Source organism: Rhinoraja longicauda, chromosome 20, assembly GCF_053455715.1.
Source record: "Rhinoraja longicauda isolate Sanriku21f chromosome 20, sRhiLon1.1, whole genome shotgun sequence".
Taxonomy (NCBI): Eukaryota; Metazoa; Chordata; class Chondrichthyes; order Rajiformes; family Arhynchobatidae; genus Rhinoraja; species Rhinoraja longicauda.
The window spans coordinates 17513353-17539166 of NC_135972.1; the positions used below are offsets into that span (position 1 = coordinate 17513353).

At 43.3% G+C, this 25814-nt stretch overlaps 1 protein-coding gene across 3 annotated transcripts in view; it reads right to left on the minus strand.

Moving 5' to 3' along the window:
- The window catches only part of kdm7ab (lysine (K)-specific demethylase 7Ab), a 66461-nt gene extending 41830 nt beyond the window's left edge, over nucleotides 1-24631 (minus strand). For 2 of the 3 annotated variants that reach the window (XM_078417049.1, XM_078417047.1), the window contains exons 1-4: nucleotides 24508-24631; nucleotides 8633-8718; nucleotides 3996-4113; nucleotides 277-437 (exon numbers count right to left, since the gene is read on the minus strand). In XM_078417049.1, coding sequence (XP_078273175.1) covers nucleotides 277-437; nucleotides 3996-4113; nucleotides 8633-8718; nucleotides 24508-24605 — 463 coding nt within the window. In that variant the 5' untranslated portion in view covers nucleotides 24606-24631. Of the gene's footprint in view, nucleotides 1-276; nucleotides 438-3995; nucleotides 4114-8483; nucleotides 8605-8632; nucleotides 8719-24507 lie in introns of those variants that run through there. The other variant, XM_078417048.1, reaches the window with a different exon arrangement.
- Between the last annotated feature and the right edge of the window lie 1183 nt (nucleotides 24632-25814).

The following is a 25814-nucleotide window of genomic DNA, read 5'->3' on the forward strand; positions in this document are numbered from 1 at the left end:
CCAAGGTGAGATGTCCTTCGACTCCCAAACACAACGTGGTAACATTAGGAATGCACTGTTTGAGGAAGCGAGTAGAAAGAGAACCAATTAATATTCAAAAGGCAGAACTGGAAAGAGGAAACTTGCAGAGCCATGGATGACAAATGACTCCACCTCACTGATGTATATTCTAAGATAGTTCTTTATTTCCCCACTTCCAAAACTCCAAAAAAGCCTAAACCAGAAACAAGCAGCATTGTTGAACATTGCTGATGTTATTGTGCAGCCACCACTTACCCACATATTCTTCCACATCCCTGACAGTAAAGGTGCTTGAAGGAAGAGCAATTCCGAGTCCATCTATCTTGGGCACCAAAATGGGAAATTCAAACCCATGCTTTTCCAGGTACTTTTGTGTCAGCTGGGTACCGTGCATCTTGATGACAATTTCACCAGCACTGCGAGAAAGAAACAAGGCATTATGGAGCTCACCAATAATATTTGGGAAACATTCAAAGATTTTGATGGAAGGCCATCAATTGGAAGTGTTAAAAAAGGTTTCTTTCTTCCAACATGTTAAGTATTTACTTTTGGATTCACAATTAACTTAAGGTAAAACAGTAAAGTTTCACTCCAACCCGGCAAATCAAACGAAGGCATGGACACAACTATACATATAGCATATGTATATAGTATAGTTGTATGCATATATATGCAACCTCACCTATGGACAGGAATCTCCATAATTATTGATAAAATTGAAAGGTACCTCATTGTCCATCAGCTACTGAAACCCCTTATCCATGCTACTGTCACTGCAGAACAAGATTACCTTGCTGATGCACAATTAGTGCATCAATGCGAGCCCCATCTCAAATCCAAAGGAAAGCAAACACTCAACAAATTTCCCTACTAATTGTTCCCCTGTCTATTTCTTGTTCTCTCCCAAATCCCACTTCTAAGATTGAAACACAAAAATCTAGGTTGACACTCCAGTGTTGTATTGGCAGAGAAGGTGTTTTTCGACACGAGACCCGAAATGAAGATCCCATATTTTCTAAGATTGTGCAATGGGACTTTGGCATTATTTCAAAGACTATCAGGGAATTCATCCTGATGTACTGGCAAATATATAATCCCTCATCGACACCACAATGGATTACCTGGTCATGACATCACTGCTGTTTGAGAGAATTTGCAGTGCACAAACTGCCTGATAACTTTCCCACAGTACAAGAATGACATTACTGATAATAAAAAAAACGACATAAATGGTCGTCAAGCACTTTCAGGACATTCTAAAAGAGACATGTTTAGAATGAGGTCCCGACTCCCACCTTAGGTTTATTGACAAGGGACCTGGGGTAATATATTGGCATGGATTGAGAAATAGTTTGTAGAAACTATTGGAACAAATGGACGTCGTCGTCCCCCCCCCCCCCCCCCCCCAGTCAGCAGTCTTCTGGGATGTGTGAACAGGCCCATCTATTCACATTGTACGTCAATCATTTGAATGAGGAAACAAAGCTGGGGCATGGAACATGTGGACCTGGGAAAAGTGTGAACGATGAGGAAGACGTAGAGACTCTCCAACATGATTTAGATCAATTCAGAGAGGAAACACCTGCACAGCAGATGCAGCGTGATGTGTATAAATGCAAGGTTATGCATTTTGCTACAAGTCAGATTATCTGAATAGTGATAGACTGTAAAAAGGGGAAAGTGCGGCAAGAACTGGGTGTCCTTGTACCCTGTGAGTGTAAGCATCAGGTGCAGCATGTATTTAGAAAGGCCAATGGTATGTTGTCTTCATTGCACGACAATTTGAGCACAGGAGCAAAGTCATCTTGCTGCAGCTGTCCGGATCTTAGTTAAACCCCGGTTGAAGATTACAGTATGGTTTTGATTTCCTTATCTGAGCATGAACAGAAAGCTAATCCTGAGATAGCAGACTAGAGCACAAGGAGAGATTGGGTTGATTAGGCCTGCACTCTCAAGAGTTCAGAAAAAATAGAGGATTTCAGAGAAACTGTTAAAACTACATAGATTGGATAGAGGGGGAATGTTCCCGATGGATGCAGAACTAATTCAGCCTCCAGATGCATGGTAAACCATGTAGTGCCTGAGAAAATTCCCTTCCCAGAAAGCAGTGAAAGCCAAGTCAGTAAAAAAAAAATCAAGAGCCAGACACATTCCTTACTTTCAAAGAGATGCAGGAGTATACACGGTAAAGATGGGAAAGTAGTACCAAAATCAATAACTAATCCTGTTAGAACAGAATAGTAGAGCAGGGTAAAAGAGCTGAATGCCTACTATTCTCCATGTTTCTACATTACCACCTTTTGACTGAAAGCATTTCTCTTATTGTAAATGATCGACACAAAAAGCTTGAGTAACAGCTGGACAGGCAGCATCTCTGGAGAGAAGGAATGGGTGACGTTTCGGGTCGAGACCCTTCGTCATACTCTTATTGCAAGATTTCCCAGTGCTTCGTTCTAGACTCCTCATGGAAGGAAAGCCTCATCCTTCAACCTGATCTGGAAAAATGGCAATCACATCCTTTCTTGACATGGTAGTCTCACCAGAGAGGGTTAGAGGGTTATGGATTAAACGCAGGCAAGTGGGACCTGCTTAGATGGGCACTCTGGTTGGCAATGAACATGCTGAACTGAAAAGCTGTGTTTCTGTGCTGTATGATCTTGACTAATTTTTAGTTGTGTTTGTTCATCACATTTTAGTGCTTGTATACAAGTCCACCTGAATCTCTCACAGTTCTCTGTTAATCAGTTTTTCTGTTTTGTTCAAAGTAAGTAGAAGACCTCATATTTGTGCCACATTATATTCCATCTGACATGTTTGCATCCAATTATTCAACTTGTGGATGTTATTGTGGATCACAACTTATTCATCTATGGAATTCTCTGCCACAGAAGGCAGTGGAGGCCAATTCACTGGATGTTTTCTGGAGAGAGTTAGATTTAGCTCTTAGGACTAAAGGAATCAAGGGATACAGGGAAAAAGCAGGAACGGGGTACTGATTTTAGATGATCAGCCATGATCATATTGAATGGCGGTGCTGGCTCGAAGGGCCGAATGGCCTACTCCTGCTTCTATGTTTCTATGTTTGTCCATAACCACTGAAGCCTCTTTACATTATCCTTCTTATTCAGAATCCCACCTAGTTTAGAAAACTTGGAATTGAGATACTTGGTCCCCTCAACCAAACGGCTAAAGAAGATTGTGAATAGCCAGAGACCAAACTCTGATCCCAGCATGATCTCACTAATCATATCCTGCCAGCCAGAGAATGATCCAATTATTCCAATTGTTTACTATCTGCTAACCAGTTTTCAATCCACGTCAGTATATTATCCCAATTCCATGAGCTTTAACCTTGCTGGCCATCCTCCTATGCAGGACTATATAAAAAGAGTTCCAAATTCCAAATACACCATATCCACTAATTTCCCCTTTTCAAATCCTATTCTTAAAACTCCAGTACAGGGCTCAATGATTATTTTAATTTCACAAATACAGATGAAATATGCTCAATCCTATTATTCTGTTAGCAGCATTCTGTATGTATTTCACTATAGATTTGAGCATTTTGATAGTTTTGCTCATTAGGAACTGTGGCTGGTTCCATCTGTCCCTCCAAAGGAGAATGTTGACCAACTGCTTGCAGTCCGCTTTTAGGATGCTCCTATACATATGCATTTGTAAAAGAAGAAACTGGGAAATTTGTCAGCAGTTAGGAAAATTCCTCACAACACCACCATCGTTCCACTTGTACTGCGCCTGACCTCTGCAAGATACTGGAACTGTCCGGGCAACATAAGAGAGACAAACATTCATAAAAATACTATTTCCTTTACTTATGGGCAGTGCATACAAAAAGCCTTTTAGCTGTAATGAAGCAGGGCAGCAAGTTGTTTACATAGTCAGGAAAGGCCAAGCTTCATCAAACACCCTTTAACATGCTACAAGCACAGCAGACAATTGAAGGCTTCATATACCTGGGAAAGTGCCGGGCCCGGAGGTCCCTGGTGAAAACCGGTGTACCTGCTTGTATCATCTTTACCGAGTCTGTGACCTCAGTGTAATCATGTCGGTGCCAGTTTTTCCGTTTCTTCACTGCAGGTCAAACAAATAGTCAAGAGTGTTTAAGAAGGAATTGCAGATGCTGGTTTCAACCGAAGATAGATACAAAAAACTGGAGTAACTCAGTGAGATAGGCAGCATCTCTGGAGAAAAGGGATGGGTGACGTTTCAGGTCGAGACCCTTCTTCAGATTGGTTACGGATAAGGGAAACGAGAGATATAGACGGTGATGTGGAGAGATAAAGAACAATGAATGAAAGATATGCAAAAAAGTAACTATGATAAAGAAAACAGACCATTGTAAGCTGTTTGTAGGGTGAAAATGAGAAGGTAGTGTGACTTGGGTGGGGGAGGGATTGAGGGAGAGGGAATGCCGGGGCTACCTGAAGTGAGATAAATCAATATTCATACCATGGGGCTATAAGCTGCCCAAGTGAAATATGAGATGCTGTTCCTCCAATTTGCATTTAGGCTCATTCTGACAATGGAGGAGACCAAGGACAGAAAGGTCTGTGTAAGAATGGGAAGGAGAATTAAAGTGTCCAGCAACCGGGAGATCAGGTTGGTTCACACGGGCTGAGCGAAGGTGTTCCACGAAACGATCACCCAATCTGCTTTTGGTCTCGCCGATGTATAAGAGTCCACATCTTGAACAATGGTTACAGTAGATGAGGTTGGAGGGGGTGCAAGCGAACCTCTGCCTAACCTGAAAGGACTGTCGGGGTCCCTGGACAGAGTTGAGGGAGGAGGTATGGTGCCAGCTGTTGCATCTTCTGCAGTTGCAGGGGAAGGTACATGGGGAGGGGTGGTTTGGGTGGGAATGAATGAGTTAACCAGTGAGTTGCGGAGGGAACGGTCTCTGCGGAAGGCGGAAAGGGGTGGAGATGGGAAAATGTGGCTAGTGGTGTGATCCCGTTGGAGATGGCGGAAATTTCGGGGGATTATGTGTTGTATGTGACGGATGATGGGGTGCAAAGTAACGATTGGGGCACTCTGTCTCTGTTGTAACTAGGGGGAGGGGGAGCAAGGGCGGAGGTGCGGGGTACCAAGGAGACACGAGTGAGGGCCTCATTTATGATGGGAGAGGGGATACCCTGTTCCCTAAAGAATGAGGACATCTTGGATGTTCTATTATGGAACACCTCATCTTGGGTGCAGATGCGGCGTAGATGGAGGAATTTGGAGTATGGGATAGTCTTTGCAAGAAGCAGGGTGGGAAGAAGTGTAGTCAAGATAATTGTGGGAGTCAGTGGGTTTGTCAGTCCATTTCTTGTGAGGGGGACTGCGAGATCAAGAAAGGGGAGGGAGGTGTCGAAGATGATCCAAGTAAATTTGAGTGCAGGATGAAAATTGGTAGTGAAGTTGATGAAGCCTATGAGATCTGCAAGGGTGCAGGAGGTAGCACCGATGCAGTCATCAATGTAACGGAGATAGTTCAGGGATAGGCCCAGTGTATGCCTGGAACAGGGATTGTTCATCGTACCCTACAAAGAGGCAGGCATAGCTGTGGCCCATGCAGGTGCCTATAGCTACGCCTTCGACTTGGAGGAAGTGGGAGGAGTCAAAGGAGAAGTTGTTGAGGGTGAGGACCAGTTCCGCTATGTGGAGTAGAGTGCGAGTAGAGGGAAATTGGATGGTTCTGCGGTCAGGAAAGAAACTGAGAGCTTTAAGGCCTTCCGAGTGGAGGTTGGAGGTGTAGAGTGACTGAACGTCCGTAGTAAAGGTGATGGAGTGGGGGCTCGGAAAGCGGAAGTCATTAAAGAGACGAAGGGCATGTGAGGAATCTTGGACATAGGTCGGAAGAGATTGGACCGGGGGGGGGATAGGATGGAGTCGAGGTACGTGAAAATCATTTCCGTGGGACAGGAGCAGGCAGAAACAATGGGTCTGCCAGGGTAGTGGTGCTTGTGGATTTTGGGGAGAAGGTAAAAACAGGCTGTGCGGGGCAGAGGAAAGGTTGGAGGCAGTGGAAGGCAGACAGCCAGAAGTGATGGAATCAGTAATGGTGTTTGAGATTAAGGCCCGGTGCTCATCTGTGGGATCATGGTCCAAGGATAAGTAGTAGGTGTCTGAGAGTTGTCGCCTGGCCGCAGCCCATCAAGAATGTTTAATAGTCATATGTCCCAAATCAGAACAATGAAATTCTTACTTGCAGCAGCACAAAAGGTTTGTAAACAGTACACAATAGATACGGTAATAAACAAAAAAAAAATTACTGAAATATCCACAACAATAAATGAAACATCAAAAACTGAAAATGCTGGAGATCAGAGATAAAAACAGAAAATGATGGGAACACGAAGAAGGTCAGGCGGTATCTGTCGAGTGAAATAGTTAACATTCCAGGTCAAAAACCCTTCATGAAACTGGGAAAGAAAAAAATACAACTGCCGGAGATGCAACACCTGCTCTTTTGCAAATCACTTCCCTCCATCCAATGACTCAAATTGTCTTTTGTAGCAGCAATTGTGCTTCTTCCCATCTACAATATTGCATTCAGTGCTCAAAGTGGAGTTTTCCCTACATAACTTTTCACAACTAGAGGCTTTTTTAGGACTTCATTCCTTGGAATGCAGGAGGCTGAAAGATGACCTTATAAAGTGTAAAAACATTATGAAGCGAATACATAGGATGAATACTCAGAGTCCTTTTTCCCCCCCATAAGGGAATCAAGAACTGGAGGGTGTAGGCTTACTGGAATCAAGAACTGGAGGGCGTTGAAGACCTGCTTCTGTTATATTACTCTGTAGACCTGAATAACTAGTCTTCATAAAATCCCACAGAACCATTCTGGAGATTGAGAAGTTGGGATAAATCCAAAATATCATGAATCCTACGAAATGTGCAGTGCCAAGAAACATTTTAGCTTGGCATTAACATGGGTCTCATCCCCGAGAACACCACTAGGGATGTCACAATTCCTCCATCTCATTGCTCTGATGACACGGGTACTTCTTTCTCATTGAATTGTGGCTGCCTCTCCACCAGAGCTCTCAACCACATCTCATCTATTTCATTCATCTCTGCTCTCATCCCCTCTTCCTGGATACATCAAGGATAGAGTATCCCAGATCATCATCTTCCACCAGCATTCATATTCAATGGATCATCCGTTTAAATTTTCACCACCCTCAATATGATTCCATCTACAGCGTTTTACTCCTCCCCTCCTTTTCAGCATTTTGAAGGATTCATTCCCTTTACAACTCCCTTTTCCATTTCCAACAATCACTCCCATATCTATGGCACTTTTCCATGCAAGCACGGGAGATGCAATACCTATCTTTTCACCTCTTCCCTACTTATCATCCAGGGACCCAAACTTCCTTCCTGGTAAGGCAGAGATGCACCTGCAGTTCTTCCAATTTAATGTACTATATTCAGTGCTTGCACAGAAAGATTGTGGCAGCGGAGGCAACGTGTCTGCTGGAGATCCTGCAGCAACCTGGGGCTCGATTAGGTCAGGCACTGCTCCAAAAGGCTGAGCACATGGATCAGTAGCAACTTGCAGCAGTGCAGACCGACAGAACAGCGATGGAGAACGTTGACAAGATTGTCTGGCCAACCTCTGCAATTCCATGCCAGTGCTGCCATCAGGACAATGGCCGTTATGGCCAAATTAAGACGCTACATTTTTAACAGCTTTGGACTTGAATCATACAAAATGGCACCAAAAACATCACAACTCTTATATACCATCTCAGTTTAATGGACTCTTCGTACACTCTTGTACTTAAGTATGATTGTGCCTATGTACAGCAAGGTATTTACTGAATTATATGCAAAAAAGGAAATTCACTGTATCTAGGTACATGTGACAATAGAGTACAATTGAACCATTGGACCAGAGTAACCTCATCTACACTGGAGAAACCAAACAGATTAGGTGACTACTTTTGGAGTGCAGTCTGCAGAGGCAACCTTGAGCTTCCATTTACCAGCCACTTTAATTTATTATCCCACTTGGACTTATGTGGTCTTCTGCACCATTACAATGTTGCCCAGCTCTACCTGCACCTTGTCTTTCATCTCAGCACATTGACTCTAGACTCAAAGATAAATTCTACAGCCTCAAGTAACTCAAATAATCTTCTGCCCATATCAGAATTAGCCAGCCTATTGATGGCTGTTTTACTTTTGTCATTAGAGTAGCATGAACTGCCAGACAGGTTCTATAGATCTGCATTTCACAACTTATGTTCCTCCACCGTCTCTCTCCTCAGCTGCCCCATTAACCCATCCCTACGGGAACCCTAGCCTCTCCCTATCAAACATGGTCCCTTTGTCCTATCCATTCCTCTCCCATCCATCCTGCAACTTTGATTATCTCTCCTTCCCAGATTTGATGACAGTCTTTGACCTGGAGTTTTAACCCAGTTCTCTCCTTATACATGCTGCCATACCTGCCAAATGTTTACAGCATTTTCTTTTTGTTTCAGATTTTTAACATCTTCAGAATTGCAGATTTCACTCTCGCTTAAGAAAAAAGTTGGGAAAAGCAGCAATTGAACACCAAGATATTTTCTTCGAAGGGTTCAGTCTTTAAACTCACTCAGAGAGGCTCCATGTAAGATGGCACATTTGGGACAGTGGTACAAGTCAATGTCAACAGCTTGGTGCTCCTCCACGCGTACACAGCTGAAACAGAAAAATACAGATTTACAGATGAGCAGAACCAAAGACTGTACATCAAATTCCAAAGTTAGGTTGTTAAATAACCGAACATTGTTGCATCACACTTTAAATTTCCACTTTGTATGGCATAATACTTTGATGCATAATACATTGCAACACAGAAAACCTCCAACACTTTCTCCCTGCACTCCTTGCACTCAAGCACCGACAGTGTGCAGTTCATAAACTGCAGCCTTCAGTCCCAGAGCAGATTTTTATTGCTGGGTTAAGGATTGTGACTTCCCTGTCACTTGTTTGCAGTGGGAAGGAAAAAAATCAGCAAGTAGGACCGCCATCTATCACAACAAAGATCAGATATAATTCGATGACAGTAAAAGTAAATGTTGCAAGTATGTTTATAATACTAGATTTAGTTACAACCACTAAATAAAAGTAACATATCAGTGCATTGTTTCTTGCTCCTCAAAAAATTGTTAGGAATTATCCCAAGATATACAATCGCTTTTTAAACACAACCCCAATTGAAACAACAATATGAAGCAGAGATGGAATAGCAGGACAGTCTGGGGGAATGTCCAGAAGAGTGGGAAGATGCAGCAAAAGCATATCCTTTTCCATTAAGACTCAGGATTCAGGCATATCGCACTACTTTTCTTATGGGGAAGGCATCAGTTTTTGCGCAATTCCTCTGGCATCATGATTGGTGGTAACCAGTCCTACATTAACTGTACTGTTTTTTCCCCAAATCAAAACCTGCTCCAGGGTTGAATCTCACCCTTCACACTGTCCTGAAACCACCAAAATCATGGCAGCTGACAGCAAAATACAGATCTGCCCATAGGTTGCTGGTCCCTCTGTATTGCACCCAAAAACTACTATTCTTCATCAGTACACCAAAATCATATGAGACTTGGTGTGCAACTGCCACCAACATTCCCAACTGTTGAAAATGAAGCTGAAGCAGAGGAAAGTCAGGAACCTGGTGGACAACCCCTTCTGTGACAGACCTGACCATTGCATTATGATCGGACCCTGGGACTCAAGACTCTCCAACAAAGACACAACTGCCAAGATGACAGATGACACAAATGACAGAATAGACTTCATGAAGTTATTTACACCATTATTAATGAACAAAATATGGAGTTTTAGCAAATAATTGTTGATTAAAAACCATCACTTGCAAGGAACCAACAAATGTGAAGAAAAAGAAGTCTATTCCTACCACGAGCAAAACCTGACTACAGTTCTAATGGGAACTGGTTCTCCTTTATGAATTAAATACCAGAGCTACAAAGACGTGAATCGCTGGAAAGCGTGATTAGCAAGGGTGGGGAAAGCTAGCAACAGTCTTTCTCTTGACTAAATGCTTAGAATGGAGACACAAGACACCGCAGATGCTAGTTTACAAAAAATAACATGCTGGATTTAACTCAAGAGGGTCAGGAAACATCTCTGGAAGACATAGAAAGACGATGTTTTGGGCCAGGACACTTTTTCAGATAGAACGTGGAAAGACCATCTTATCAGGGAGAAACGTACAAGATTTCCATATAATGCCCTTAATCTAGATATTGACACCCATCAGAGTTACTTCGCTATCTAAAGCGATAACCAAAAGGACGTTTGTACCTTCAACACCATGAAAGTGCAGGTAACTGCTGAATTGACCACCACCTAACCCATTCTGTCATTTGCATCAAATTAGTCCCCCCCAAAAATAGCTAAAGAAATACCAACACAGGAAAATACTATCAGTATGAAAGGATTCAAGAGCACAAAATTAATGGTAGACACAAAATGCTGGAGTAACTCAGCGGGTCAGGCAGCATCTCTGGAGAGAAGGAATGGATGATGTTTCGGGTTGAGACCCTTCTACAGAGTCTGAAGAAGGGTCTCAACTTGAAACGTCACCCATTCCTTCTCTACAGAGATGCTGCCTGACCCGCTGAGTTACTCCAGTGTTTTGTGTCTACCTTCATTTTAAACCAGCATCTGCAATTCTTTCCTGCACAAAATGAATGGTTTAGCACCAATCTAATGATTCAACGCAAACATAAGCCACAACAATCCCTGGTCATTCCCGAGGTCTACTCTAATTAGCACCAGTGAAGGATGAATTTCTACACCCGAATCAAAACTGGTTGGATCAGAACAATCTGGAAGGCCCAGGGAAGTGATACATTATAAATACAAAGCATTATTGGACTGGTAATGCAAGCAACAGCATGTTTTCTGCTGCAATCTCAGCACTACTCCAGTCTGGCAAAGTGTAAAAGTCTAACCAACAGTTAATAAGTAGGACCTCCGGATCAGGCGCAATCTTTACTTCTAGCATGATTTAACTTAATTTCCTTCATATAATATGAAGGGAATATGCTGGAGATATCAAATGTCAAAATTGGACCATTTTTTAAAAAGGACATGTCCAATTGCAATGATTACAAAAGTGCCTGCTTTCTGCCTGCCATTGTGAAGGTTCTCACGAGAACCCTCTTCAATTGCCTCCTCACAGAACCAGGAAGCAGCCACTTGGCACCTCAAACCTGCTCCAATCAATATTATGGTGGATCTGATTGTAAGCTCACCTCCACATTGCTGCTTACTCTGGTATCCTTCATGTACAGTCCTTCCCAGAAGAAGAAGTTATTTCTAACTTTGCCTAAAAATATTCAAAGCCTGCTTCACTGCCTTTTGGGGTAGGGAGATCGAAAGACACACGAGGCTTAGAAAACATTTTGCCTCATTCTCGTCTGAAATGCACAATCCATTATTTTTAAACAGGGGCCCCTAGCTCTAGATTGCTCCATTTTAAAAAAAACACTTGCCAAAACCTCCAGTGAATTTTGCATGGGTCACTCCAATCCTTTCTGAATCAAACTCCAGCCAATACAAGCCTAGCCCTTCCAACCTCTCGTTGAGACAATTGACCCACTCAAGATATTAGGGGTGTAAACCTCTCTACTGCTTCCAATATAATTACACCTTTCCTTAAAATGAGACCAATACTGTATACAGTACTTCAGATATAATCTCACCAATACCCTGGACAACTGAACCCCCCAATTTTGTATCCCATACCTCTAGTAATAAATGTTAACATTCTTAATGTTCCTAATTTGTTGTACAAATCACGCATAATCTGTAGTTGGCCAGTCAGTCCCTCTAGCTTGTGCCACAATTCAATAAAATGTTAATGATCCTATCTCAGCACTATTTCCTGCTCTCTCCACAGAACCCTTCATTCCATTTGTAATTTAACTTTCTGTCTTTCTCTGTGTCAATGTCTTCCGTGATTCCACCTCTACAGGTCTTTGTGGTGGCGAATTCAAAAGAATTATGACTCCCTGAACAAAGAAATTCTTCATCTCCATCCAAAACTGGAAATCGCTTATTTGGAAACCATGACGGTAGTTCTAGAAACACCCCAAAAATTGAGGGAGGCATCCTCTCAGCATCAGGTTTTACAGTCTACTTATATTTATTGCTTCATTAATATTCATGTTTGCTTCAACCTACAACCTTGCTTCAATCGTCAATCTCTTCACTGCAAGAATTAACGTTCCCTGCAATGCCTCCGATGTATCAGTATTTAAACATGGAGACCAATACACAGAGTAATCTAGATGCAGCATTACCAGCATCGTGCAAAGCAGCTTAATTTTTTGTACATATTAGTCTTCCTACAGACTTGCTGTACCTGTTTGCTTACTTTTTATGTTTCATGAACTAGGACCCAAACACCCTTATAGCACATTTTGTCATCTCACTCCATTTAAATAATAATTTGCTTTCTCATTCTTCCTTATGAATTAGCATTCTCTCACATTACACTCCAGCTGCCAATATTTTACCCACTTACTTAACTGATACCCTTTTGGAGTTTCTTTGCATTCTTCGCAATTACCCACCAATCTCCTTATCAACAAAACAAAGACAAAGTGCTGGAGTCAGAAAAAAACTTTTACACCCACTCTGGCTGGCAGGAAACAATTTTCTATTCCTAACAAACAATTTTATTTTCGACAATAATCTTTGATCTTGCACCTTATCAAAAGCCTTCTGGAAATCCAAGTATAAACATCCACTGGTTCCGCTTTATCCACAGGATACGTCACTCCTTCAAAGGACTAAGGTAGATGGGTCAAATGTGATTTCCCATTCACAAAACCAAACTGACTCAGTGTGATTGCTATGTGTTTTTACTGCTTTAATAGTTTCTGATATCCTCCCCAGCACAAATGTAAACCTAATTGACCCGCAACTTCCCACTTCCTGCTTCCTTCCCTTTGCAACTAAAGTAACATTCATTATCATCTAATCTATTGGAACTTTCCATGAATGCAGGAAATTGGAAAAGTAAAAGCAATGTGTCAACAATCTCAACAGCAACTACTTTTCAGATCAGAGTATGAAATTAATATGGACTCAGGCCTGTCAGTCCACAGCTCCAATAATTTGCTCAGTACCACTCTCCTGGTGATTTGAAATATTCCTCCAAGTACCTTCCTTCCATTCAGTTCCCACTTTAGCGGCATGTCTAAGATCAATGCAAGTGAAGACCAATGCAAAGTAACAACTTAATTTGCATCTTCTAACTCATTAGGCCATAGCACAAGTACTGCATCCTGTCTGCAGGGGAGAAGAAATTTGAGAACATTCTCAGGATTAGCCAATTGCTGCTATAGGAAAGACAGTATAAAATAGGATTATCTTTTTCATGATAGAGGTGAAGGGTAGAATTAATCTGTGTATAAAATTATGTAATAAAAAAGGTTCATACTAAAGATAGACTCAAAATGCTGGAGTAACTCAGCAGGTCAGGCAGCATCTCTGACGAGAATGAATAGGTGACGCTTTGGGCTGGGACCCTTCTTCAGACTGATTAAGGGGGGGGAGGCTGGGGGTGGGAAGAAAAATGAAAGGGAGACAACACTAGGACAAATCAGGGCCAGCAATAAATGACCTCAGGCAAGCAGGTTTCCTGATAGGCCGATTGTTGGCTAGAGGCAGGTGCGGATCGAAGAGGAGTACAGTTGCAAACTGGTTAATAGACTTTTAGTGGAGGGAAGGGAAAAGGAGGGGGGGGGTGTAACAGGAGAGGAGGTGAGGGGTTTGTAGAAGTTACCTAAAATTGGAGAACGGTAGCACAGCGGTAGAGTTGCTGCTTTACAGCGAATGCAGCGCCGGAGACTCAGGTTCGATCCTGACTACGGGTGCTGCACTGTAAGGAGTTTGTACGTTCTCCCCGTGACCTGCGTGGGTTTTCTCTGAGATCTTCGGTTTCCTCCCACACTCCAAAGACGTACAGGTATGTAGGTTAATTGGCTGGGTAAAATGTTTAAAAAAATTGTCCCTAGTGTGTGTAGGATAGTGTTAATGTATGGGGATCGCTGGGCGGCACGGACTTGGAGGGCCGAAAAGGCCTGTTTCCGGCTGTATATATATGATATATGATATATGAACTCAACATTCATACCGCTGGATTGTAAACTACCCTGACTCTGGCAATGCAGGAGGCCTAGGACCGAAAGGTCGATACGGGAATGGGAGGGGAAGTTAAAGTGGTTAGTAACTGGGAGATCCAGTAGAACCTGGTGGACAGAGCACCTGTTCAGCGAAATTTCAGTCAGCCAAGGTTTACTAATCTCCCGGTTGCTAACCACTTCAACTCCTATTACCAAATTGACCTTTGTGTCCTTGTTCACCTCCATTGCCAGAGTGAGGCCATGTGCAAATTGGAGAAATAACATCTCATTTCGCTTGGGTAGCTTAAAACCCAGCAGTATGAACGTCGAATTCTCAAATTTTAGGTAAGCTCAACAAACATCATTGCCCCATATGCAAGTGAGCAGTTTAAGAGTTATCTGGAAAGACGCAAATTAACCAAAAACAGGTGTAATTTAGACTTTCAAATAAAAACAGCTCAACCAGAAGTCTCACCCTTACTGCTAAATGCTATGCCCTCCTATTTTAAATATATAGTGCATATTATGTTTCATGGAAACATGAAAAAATTGTCACTCAAATTACAATCCTATCACCCAGTGGCTGGGCTTACCCCAGAACCTGATCTTCAAAGGCAAGTATTTATAGTGAGGGAGCGACAAGACAGAAATACGTTTTTTTTAAACTTGCTTGCTATATCTGATTGTGAAGGGACTTTTACTCTATTCACTATACTGGCCCAAGAATCGAGTCAATGCTAGATTAAAGAATGAAAAAGAGTAATGGCAAAAAAGAATAAATAAAAGGAAAAAAGTTGGGGAACAGTAGGCAGTAGTGACCATAATATCAATCTCTTTTATATGATACTGACTACTGTGTGAACTAAATAATACCTGACTGAGGGGCAGAGAAGAAAACTTGGGGAAACTAAAATAGACAGCTTTGGTGAACAATGGTATAAAATACTCACGGAAATACACAAATGATCGTATTCATAGATCAGAAGAGATGCATCATAATACAATCGAACCAAATCACTTATGAAACATTGACAAATAGTGAAATATGGAAAATCCTGAGGAAAAGGCAGTAAATACCAAGTTTTCAAATTTCTTCTCCCATGCAGTCACAGTTTTTCCTGCAGTGTAGTGATCAGACAGGATGCTGTACTTGTGCTGTGGTCTAATGAGCAAGAGGTCAGTAATATAAACAGTTGTGTGAATAATTAAACAAACAAAAAGAGACATAAAATGATATTTACAGGAATATCAATGAAAAACAATATTCGAAAAGAATAAGACCACAGAGACTGACAAGTTAAGATCATGTAGATACAGGGAACTGCAGATGCTGGTATATAAAAAAGGACAAAATGATGGAGTAACTCAGCATTTAAGGCAACATCTCTCGAGAATGTGGATACAGCATGGAAACAGGCTCTTTGGCCCACTGAGTCCACGCCGACCAAACCAGATTGATAAATGACAGCCACAACTGGTTTGTTGAATTTAAGATCAGTTAATACTGAAAATAATTTTCTAACCACCCTTAGGCATAAAGACAATACCAGGTGGACAGAACTGCAAAATATTCATAAAGGTATGGACATACAGAGCAGCGACAGGCTGTTTATCCGATGGTGGATTTAAAAAAAAATAATCATCTGCGATCCATATCACCCAATTCATATTTGGCATGGGATATTCTTGAAACTTCCTCCCCCCATTACCCATTTAATTGTTCACCATCATTCCCCAGAAGTGATAGGACTACAAAGTGATCTGATTCATTTGTTTTGGGATCTCATAAGCCTATCCACTAAGTGCACACATACTTGTGCTGCAAGTGAAACGTAGTTGGCACCTTGTGCTATTCTCAGCATGTCCTTGATGGGACAGCAAGGCATTCCTCAGCCCTCTTATCCAATTGGAGGCAAAACTACCTGCTTACTTGTCTTTTTTGCAAGTTTCTTGGGCATCATCCCCATTTTCAGCTGTCAAAGTGAATCTTTATATCATTTGTGACATAACGGTTTTGAGCAGGTACATCATAGATTCAGAGTCCTTCGGTCCAACTCGTTCATGCAAACTAAGTTACCTGCCCAAGATGACACCATTTCCCTGCATTTGCCCCATATCCCACCAAAGCTTTCTTATCCAGAAAGCTGTCTAAATGAGTTTTAAGCATGGTAATGGTATCCACCTGTACCACTTCCTCTGGCAGCTCATTCCATATACCCACCACCCTTTAAATGAAAACTTGATCCTCAGGTCCCCTTTAAATCTTTCATCTCACTTCAACCTATGTCCTCTAGTTTTAGATTCGCCTATATGGGAAAAAGACTTTGACCATCCACCTTAACTATGCCCCATGATTCTATAAACCTCTATGGACTAAGAATGTAACGCTGGAAAGAATTGCAGAGACAACTGGCAAGGTCAATTGAAAGATTTGAACACCAATTAGATGTAGTGTGGAAATTACATCTGGGCCACAGACAGGTTGTTCTATAGTTTATCTTCCAAATGAGTTGCTGACCTATTACAAAAATAACTTGCATATAACATTCAAAATATTTCACAATGCTTCATAGCAGTGTTATCAGACAAAATCTAAATCTAAGCCATAAAGGAAGTACAGAAAATGCTGGGAATCCAGGACAGTTGTGATTTTGATGGTGCTGAACTGGCAAGTTTTCTGGTCAATTGAGTTTTATTCCTACCAATATCCCAAATTATAATTAAATTCCTTTAAAAAAGAAAAGTGTTACACAATATTATAACTGGCTAAATTTCAAGGAAGTTTGAGAAGTAGGACCCCAGTGAGTTTTAAGGGATCAAGGGAAACATCACCCGATGAGCCAGAGGCTGAACCTTTAGGACTTCCAAATAGTTCACTAAGTGGATTATCAGAGTGTTATTACATTAGGTCAGATGACCAGCGGCTAATTCCAAAACATGCATAAAATTAAGATTCTGTTCTTGTTTTTCTTTAATCAACTGCTTAATACAAACATTAAGACATAACAAATTTGTAACATAAGATGCAATATATATCATAGATGCACTTTGACTGCTGAAAATGGGATGACAGCAAGGCTATACAAGTACAGGTGCTCCCCGGCTTACGATGCTTCGACTTGCGATATTTCGACTTTGCGATGGTGCAAACGAGTGACCCATAGCGAGCCGCAGCTCACTTCCGGCCACGTGATCAGGTGTATTAAATGCATTTCGACTTACAATATTTGTGATGGGTTTCTCAGAACGGAACCCCATCGTAAGCTGAGGAGCACCTGTACAGAAGTGAGATCGATCGATTGACCAAATGGTGCCAGCACAACAACCTGGCTCGCAATGTCAGTAAGATCAATGAACAGATTGTGGACTTTGGAAGAGGAAGGATGAGGACCCACAATCCTGTTTATATCAATGGGATGATGGTGGAGTCAAAAACTTCAAATTCCTGGCCGTTCATATTTCCAAAGATCTTTCCAGGACCCAGCACACTGATGCAATTATAAAGAAGGCACATCAACGCCTCTACTTCTTGAGAAGATTACGGAAATTTGGTATGTCAGAGAGGATTCTCTTAACATAGAAACATAGAAAATAGGTGCAGGAGTAGGCCATTCGGCCCTTTGAGCCTGCACCGCCATTCAATATGATCATGGCTAATCATCCAGCTCAGTAACCTGTACCTGCCTTCTCTCCATACCCCCTGATCCCTTTAGCCACAAGGGCCACATCTAACGCCCTCTTAAATATAGCCACTGAACTGGCCTCAACTACCTTCTGTGGCAGAGAATTCCACAGACTCACCACTCTCTGTGTGAAGAAATGTTTTCGCATCACGGTCCTAAAAGACCCCCCTTATCCTTAAGCGGTGACCCTCTTGAATTTCTACAGGCATACAGTAGATAGCATATTGACTGGTTGCATCACCGGCTCTGCCCTCCCCATCATCGAAGGGATTTGCTGCCTCAAAAAGGGAGGCAGCATAATCAGAGACCCACACCACCCTGGCCACACACTCATTTCACCCCTGCCTGAAAACTGTAACGCCCAGATTCAGGTACAGCTCCTTCCCTACAGCCATTCGGCTATAGACAATAGACAATAGACAATAGGTGCAGGAGTAGGCCATTCAGCCCTTCGAGCCAGCACCGCCATTCAATGCGATCATGGCTGATCACTCTCAATCAGTACCCCGTTCCTGCCTTCTCCCCATACCCCCTCACTCCGCTATCCTTAAGAGCTCTATCCAGCTATTAAACATTACAACCTCAAATAAGCTCTGAACTACATAGACTATTATTGTGTAAGAAGGAACTGCAGATGCTGGTTTAAATCGAAGATATAGACACAAAAAGCGGGGACAGGCAGCATCTCTGGAGAGAAGGAATGGGTGACGTTTCGGGTTGAGACCCTTTTTCAGACTGATGTCAGGGGAGTGGGCGGGACAGAGATAGAATGCAGTCGGAGACAGAAAGACTGGTGGGAGAACTGGGAAGGAGGAGGGGGTGGAGAGAGAAGGAAAGCAAGTCCACCTTAACCTCTACCTGATCTCCCGGTTGCTCAGCACTTTAACTCCCCCTCCCATTCCCAATCTGACCTTTCTACCCTGGGCCTCCTCCATTGTCAGAGTGAGGCTCGCGCAATTTGGAGGAACATCACCTCATATTTCGCTTGGGTAGCTTACACCCCAGCTGTATGCACATTGACTTCTCTAACTTCAAATAGCCCTTGCTTTCCCTTTCTCTCTCTCCCCATGCGCTCCCCCTTCCCAGTTCTCCCACCAGCAGTGTTGCAGTGCTCATTGTTTAGGTGCCGGAGCTGTCACTGGTGCCGAAGCGGCCGCTGTTAAATTCCCAGCTAGTTAAAATTCCCGTTTTTGGCCTTTTTTTTATAACAGAGGTGTTGGAGCGGCACTCCGGTGAGCTCCGGCAGCACTGCACCCGTCTTGACCGTAATGACCAGTCTTACTGTCTCCGACTACATTCTATCTCTGTCCCACCCACTCCCCTGACATCAGTCTGAAAAAGGGCCGCGACACGAAACGTCACCCATTTCTTCTCTCCAGAGATGCCGCCTGAGTTACTCCAGCTTTTTGTCTATCTTAGACTATTATTGTTATTATTGCACTGTTTGTTTTTTGTGTGTGCGCATATATATATATATATATATATATGATCTATATATATGTGTATTTGAGTGTATGTGTATATATACACATACACTGAACTTTTTTTCATTCTCGTTGTTTACTGTATACTATGTTTGCATATCTGTGCTGCTGCTGCAAGCAAGAATTTCATTGTTCTCTCTGGGACATGTGACAATAAAACACTCTTGACTTGACTCTTGGCTCTTACAAACATGAAGTTACTAAGCAAACTTTTATGTATAGACCATAAAAAGAATGAAAAACACCTGTTACAATGTCTTGTAATAAATACATTTCACAAACTCCACAAGAAGTTTAAAAATTTCAATGGAGAGAAAATGAAAACAAATTTGAAGCAATTCAACTAATGATTTTCAACACAAACTCATCCCAATCTGGTCTCCCTATAATATAAAACCCGCTCGTCAGCAAAAACAAACCACTCTCTCCTGTCGAAAAAAAGAACTGCATATGCTGGTTTATACCAAAGATAGACACAAAGTACTGGAGTATCATAGGGGGGTCAGGCAAAATCTCTGGAGAAAAAGAATGAGTGCCTCTTCAGGTTGGGACTCTGCTTCTGACTGAAAGTAGGGGGGAGGGGATAGAACTGGTGGCAAGAAAAGACCAGGACAAATCAGGGCTGGCAACAGATGATCTCGACAGGGTGGTTCCCTTGTAGACCAATTGTTGGCTACGGACGGTGTGATCTCAAGAGGGATATATTGTTGCAAACTGTAGAACTGGTTAAACAACTCGGGTGGAGGAAGGAGGCAGGAAAGGGGGAGGGGTGTGTAATTGAATCTACTTAACATTAGAGAATTCAACGTCATACTGTTAAGATGTAAGCTACCCAAGCGAAATATGAGATGCTGTTCCTCCAATTTGCATGTGGCCTCACTCTGACAATGGAGGAGGCCCAGGACAGAAAGGTCAGTATGGGAATTAAAATGGTTAGCAACCGGGAGATCCCGTCGGCCTCAAGCAAACCCAGTGCAAGTGTTCAGCAAAACGGACGCCGAGCCTACATTTGGCCTTGCCGATGTACAGGAACCCACATAGGAAACACAGGGTGCAGTAGATGAGGTCTCTCTTCTTAACCCCACCTTCTCTCTACACCATTTACTTTGACAGAGTTAGGAATTTAGGCATCGACTGAATGCAGTGGATGCTGCATTGCGATTCCAATACTTCACAGTTCATGCCTGCTTCGATCAGGTCTTTTGTTTAAAAAAATTACAAAGGACTAAAAAGATGGATAAGACAGTACAAGTTAATTTACCTTGTTTCTCTATATATCCTAACAAATGGAAGCGTTCACTGATTAAATATATAAAAGCACTACATTTGACAGTGATGGAAGACAAATGTAACTTGAGACATGCTGGACACCAGGCATGTCTCCTGATTATGAAACATGATCGACACTAGGTGCATCACCTGCTTGAGACATGGTAGTTAAAGAGGAAGTGTGCAAAATATTGGATGGGAGAGATAATAATGCAGGAAATAAGGGGTTCATACTTTTTAAAGTTGATAAATCACCAGGCCAAGACGAATTGAATCCCAGGATCTTAAAAGTAGCAATGGAAGAAATTATAGAGGTAGCTGGTGTAAAAACCAGCATGGACAGGATAAACTGTCCTGTGTCATTTGACTCCTCCTCTGCCATTTGGGTGATGGCTAGCAAACAAAAGGATAAACTTCAGTTATAATGCAAGTATGGTTAAGTCTGCCCGCCCAATTTGGACACCAAATCCCAAGCATTTACAAACCAAAACTGGAGTCTTGAAACAATTTTCTGTAACCCAAAGATCTGCAATGTGGGGGTCACATGGATGTAGTACGAGGAGTGAATCATCTCATGTAGAATGGCAAAATATGTTGAAGATAGACATATAAAGCTGGAGTAACTCAGCGGGACAGGCAGCATCTCTGGAGAGAAGGATTGGGTGATGTTTCGGGTCGAGACCCTTCTTCAGACCATTCTAATATCCTTCTGAACAAAATGTTAATGGGTTTGCACATAGATAAACAATCGCAAAATCTCGACCCAAAACATCACTCATTCCTTCTCTCCAGCGAGGCTGCTTGCCCCGCTTAATTACTCCAGCATTTTATGCCGATCTTCAGGGCAAATATTTGAAGATATATTTCAAATTTTAGTTAGTATTGATCAGTCTGAAGAAGGGTCTCGACCAGAAACGTCACCCATTCCTTCTCTCCTGAGATGCTGCCTGACCCGCTGAGTTACTCCAGCATTTTGCGTCTACCTTCGATTTGAACCAGCATCTGCAGTTATTTTCTTATTCAAATTTTCAAAGAGTTTACACCTTTGAGAAAACTACATGATAAAATTTTAATTGTTATGTGGTTATAGATAAATAATGCTGATCAAAACTCACCTGCAAATTGGTACATACTTTAAAAAAACTTATTTTCCTGCCTGGACTATTCTTTCTCCCCTTCTCTAGTCTCTTCCCACAAATATTCATAACACCTCCAATACCCCCTGGCACTACGACAGATTTCAGGACCCATCAATCATTTTCACCATGGAACCAATGTTTCCACCATGTGCCATGTTCATTCCACACTAGTTATTTTCTTCCTTGAACAAAGGCCCAATCAGTTTCCCTTCATTCTCTACTTGAACTTGTTACTTCAAAGAGTGTACCAATACTTCTATAAAGGAAACGTGTACCAATACAAATCTGCATGGAACCAATCTCTTTTAGTAGGATATCTTGAAATATCCTTTTTAGTGGTACTCATTTTTCCTCTTTCATATCATATCATATCATATATATACAGCCGGAAACAGGCCTTTTCGGCCCTCCAAGTCCGTGCCGCCCAGCGATCCCCGTACATTAACACTATCCTACACCCACTAGGGACAATTTTTACATTTACCCAGCCAATTAACCTACATACCTGTACGTCTTTCATCTCTTTGTCTGGTATATTGATGACTGCTGAATATAATCAAACAAAGACAAAACGGTTTTATGAAGGGTAATAATTGTAAAATTTGCTCAAACTCTGAAGACGAAACAACGAGATCTGATAGAGGGAAACCTGCATCTGTAGCGTATTTAGATTTAGAAGAAAACATTTGACAAGGTGCTGCACAAGAGGCTGTACATAAATTAAGAATTATTAGAGGAAGGATATTAGCATGGATTGAAAACTGCCTGTTACACAGAAAACAGAGTTGGATTAGCAGAGTTAGCATTGAAGGCAATCTATAAACAATAGACATTTGACTATTAAAGAAAGAATCTCTTCAACCAGAAGATTGAGGAGATATGGCATGTCATCAAATCTTCTATTCTGGTCCATCATGGGTGCTGACCTCTCCGCCAAAAGAATTGCTGCCTCAAAAACACAACTAATATCACCAAATGCCCACAGCAACCTGGCCACGTTCTCATCTCACTGCTATCATCGGGAAGTAGGTACAGGAGCCCAAGATCAGAGACCCCCAGGTTCAAGGACAACTTCTTCCCATTAACCATCTGGTTAGTGAACCACACTGCACAATCCTACCTCAGCAACTGACTTTACTTAGGTTACATTCTGTACTTCGGTTTGCACTATTATAGTCTGGTCACACAGTACTACTAATGATTTATTGTATTATTGATTATTGTATAATCATTCGTTATGTTGTAGTGTAGATGTGCCTGTAAAGCTGCAGCAAGCCAGAATGCGGAGGAAAGAACTGCAGATGCTGGTTTAAATCGAAAGTAGACACAAAATGCTGGAGTAACTCAGTGTATTTGTAAAGTGCGCCAAGAACAAACAATGACACTCTGGCTTGCTCAGCGGGACAGGCAGCATGTCTGAAGAGAAGGAATGGGTGACATTTCGGGTCGAGACCCTTGAAGAGTCTCGACCTGAAACATCACCCATCCCTTCTCTCCAGAGATACTGCCTGTCTCGCTGAGCAAGCCAGAATGCCATTGCTTGTTCATGGTGCACTTTACAAATATACTTGATTCTTAAAGTACACACAAAAGATTTGTGTGTAACATATTTGCATGGATAGAGAACTGGACAAAGGGCAGATAAATACTGTGGAGAGAACTATTTTAACGTTGGTACACTGATGTTCAGTCCCGGGCATCAACTCCCTCCTCTCTCCCCTCTCTCCCTCTCCAACCTCCACCCCCGGGGCAGACAATCGTACATAAAAACTGAAGTCTCTTTGTCTCTTTTATTTGTTTCGCCTATTGAAGATAACTCAACTAAGGGCAGGACAGTGTTCGGTGCTGCTGCCCCACAGTTGTAACCCAGGTTCAACACCGATCCCGGGCACTGTAGTGAGGCGTCTGAACATTCGCCGTGACTGTATGGGCTTGCTCCGGTTCCTCCCACATTCCAAAGGCGAAGTTGGCAGGCAGGTTGACTCAAACTCAAAGTGATGGAGTAACTCAGTAGATCAAACAGCATCTGGTGAGGGAATGGACAGGCGACGTTTTGAGTTGGGACCTTTCTTTAGACTTGGTCGTTTGACTGGTCGTTGTAACTAGCCCCAGCGCAGACTCGGTTGAGATGATGTCGGGGACACGGTGGGACAAATGCCTAGCTTCGTGCTGAATAACTCAACTCAGTTTATACCACAGACTGAGTTAATAGATCATGGTAACATATTCTGATGGTAAAAAGTTAGGCACGAAAGATAGTTGCGCGGAGAGCACAGTGTTTATATAGGAGGCGGAGGGGCAAGATGAGGTTCGCCGAGGATCAGAGGGGAAAGTATCGTTAACCGAGAGGCCAGTTGCAGACTTCGGAGATGCCCCAAAGCGTCCCACAGCTGATTGTGGGCATCGAGTGGGCTCGGGCCGTGACCTTAACGGACGGGCCGAGGGAGGGACAAGCGACACCCACTCCTTCTTTGCCCCAAAATAGCGTGGCGAGAGGCCGGGGTTACGGCCGGTGGGCGATCTTTCCCCGAGGATCCGCACTGCTGGCGCCGGGGCAGAACAGCGCCGCAGACACAGACACAGACCGCCCGGTCGGGGACAGTCCCACAACTACCTGCCCGGGCTCCCCAATGCCGTCCCGGCCCCGCTCCCTTTGTTAAAGAGTCATGGGGGCGGTTGTTAAAGGCCGGGAGCTCCTGAGGGAGGCCCCCGGGGCTCGGCTGCCCTGACACAGGCCGCGAGCGGTTACCTGCCGTGGAACCAGTCCTTGCAGACGTCGCACTCGATCATGAAGCGGCCGGCGTCGTAGGGCTGCCGACACTCGCAGTACACCGGCACCGTCGCCATTTTGTAAACTTGCAGCCGCACATTGACCGGAGCGAGAACAAAAAAAACAAGCCGGGCCCTCGGCCGCCGCCGGAAACGGTTGATTGACAGCGGCGCCAGCCAACCGCCGCAGGGGCGGGCGCATTCCAGCAGCCGGCGCGGATATTGACGGCGGGCTGCACCAATCAGACCAGAGAACTCAGGCTGTGTGCCCGCCCCCCGATATATCCTCCCTCACCATTGACAGTCGCGGAGCCAATCAGCAGCGTGCATTGTGGTGAGGTCCCGCCCACTTTCGCCGTCGTGTCGTCAGTGGGCTTTAAACCGGCCCCGGGCACGGTCATGTGATTGGTCGGGTGAGCGACGGGCCCCGCCTCTGATAGGCGGTAAACAGGGGGAAGGGACGCAGTGATTGGCGCGTTTGGGGCCCGGCGTGAAATGGTGTCTAATCAGGGGCGGGAATAACAAAACACACGTGCTGCTGCTGCTGTTGTTGCAGAGAGTGGAGCCCGCAGTACTCACCCTGCAGCAGAGAGAGTGGAGCCCGCAGCACTCACCCTGCAGCAGAGAGAGTGGGAGCATCAAGTTGCAGAGAGTGGAGGCCGTAGCACTCACCCTAGAGCACATGGTATTGGAGGTAGGGTACTGACATGGATAGAAAATTGGTTGACAGACAGAAAGCAAAGAGTGGGGATAAATGGGTCCCTTTCAGAATGGCAGGCAGTAACTAGTGGGGTACCGCAAGGCTTGGTGCTGGGACCGCAGCTATTTACAATATACATTAATGACTTGGATGAAGGGATTAAAAGTGCCATTAGCAAATTTGCAGATGATACAAAGCTGGGTGGTAGTGTGAACTGTGAGGAAGTTGCTATGAGGTTGCAGGGTGACTTGGACAGGCTGTGTGAGTGGGCGGATGCATGGCAGATGCAGTTTAATGTGGATAAGTGTGAGGTTATCCACTTTGGTGGTAAGAATAGGAAGGCAGAGTATTATCTGAATGGTGTCAAGTTAGGAAAAGGGGACGTACAACGAGATCTGGGTGCCCTAGTGCATCAGTCACTGAAAGGAAGCATGCAGGTACAGCAGGCAGTGAAGAAAGCCAATGGAATGTTGGCCTTCATAACAAGAGGAGTTGAGTATAGGAGCAAAGAAGTCCTTCTGCAGTTGTACAGGGCCCTAGTGAGACCACACCTGGAGTACTGTGTGAAGTTTTGGTCTCCAAATTTG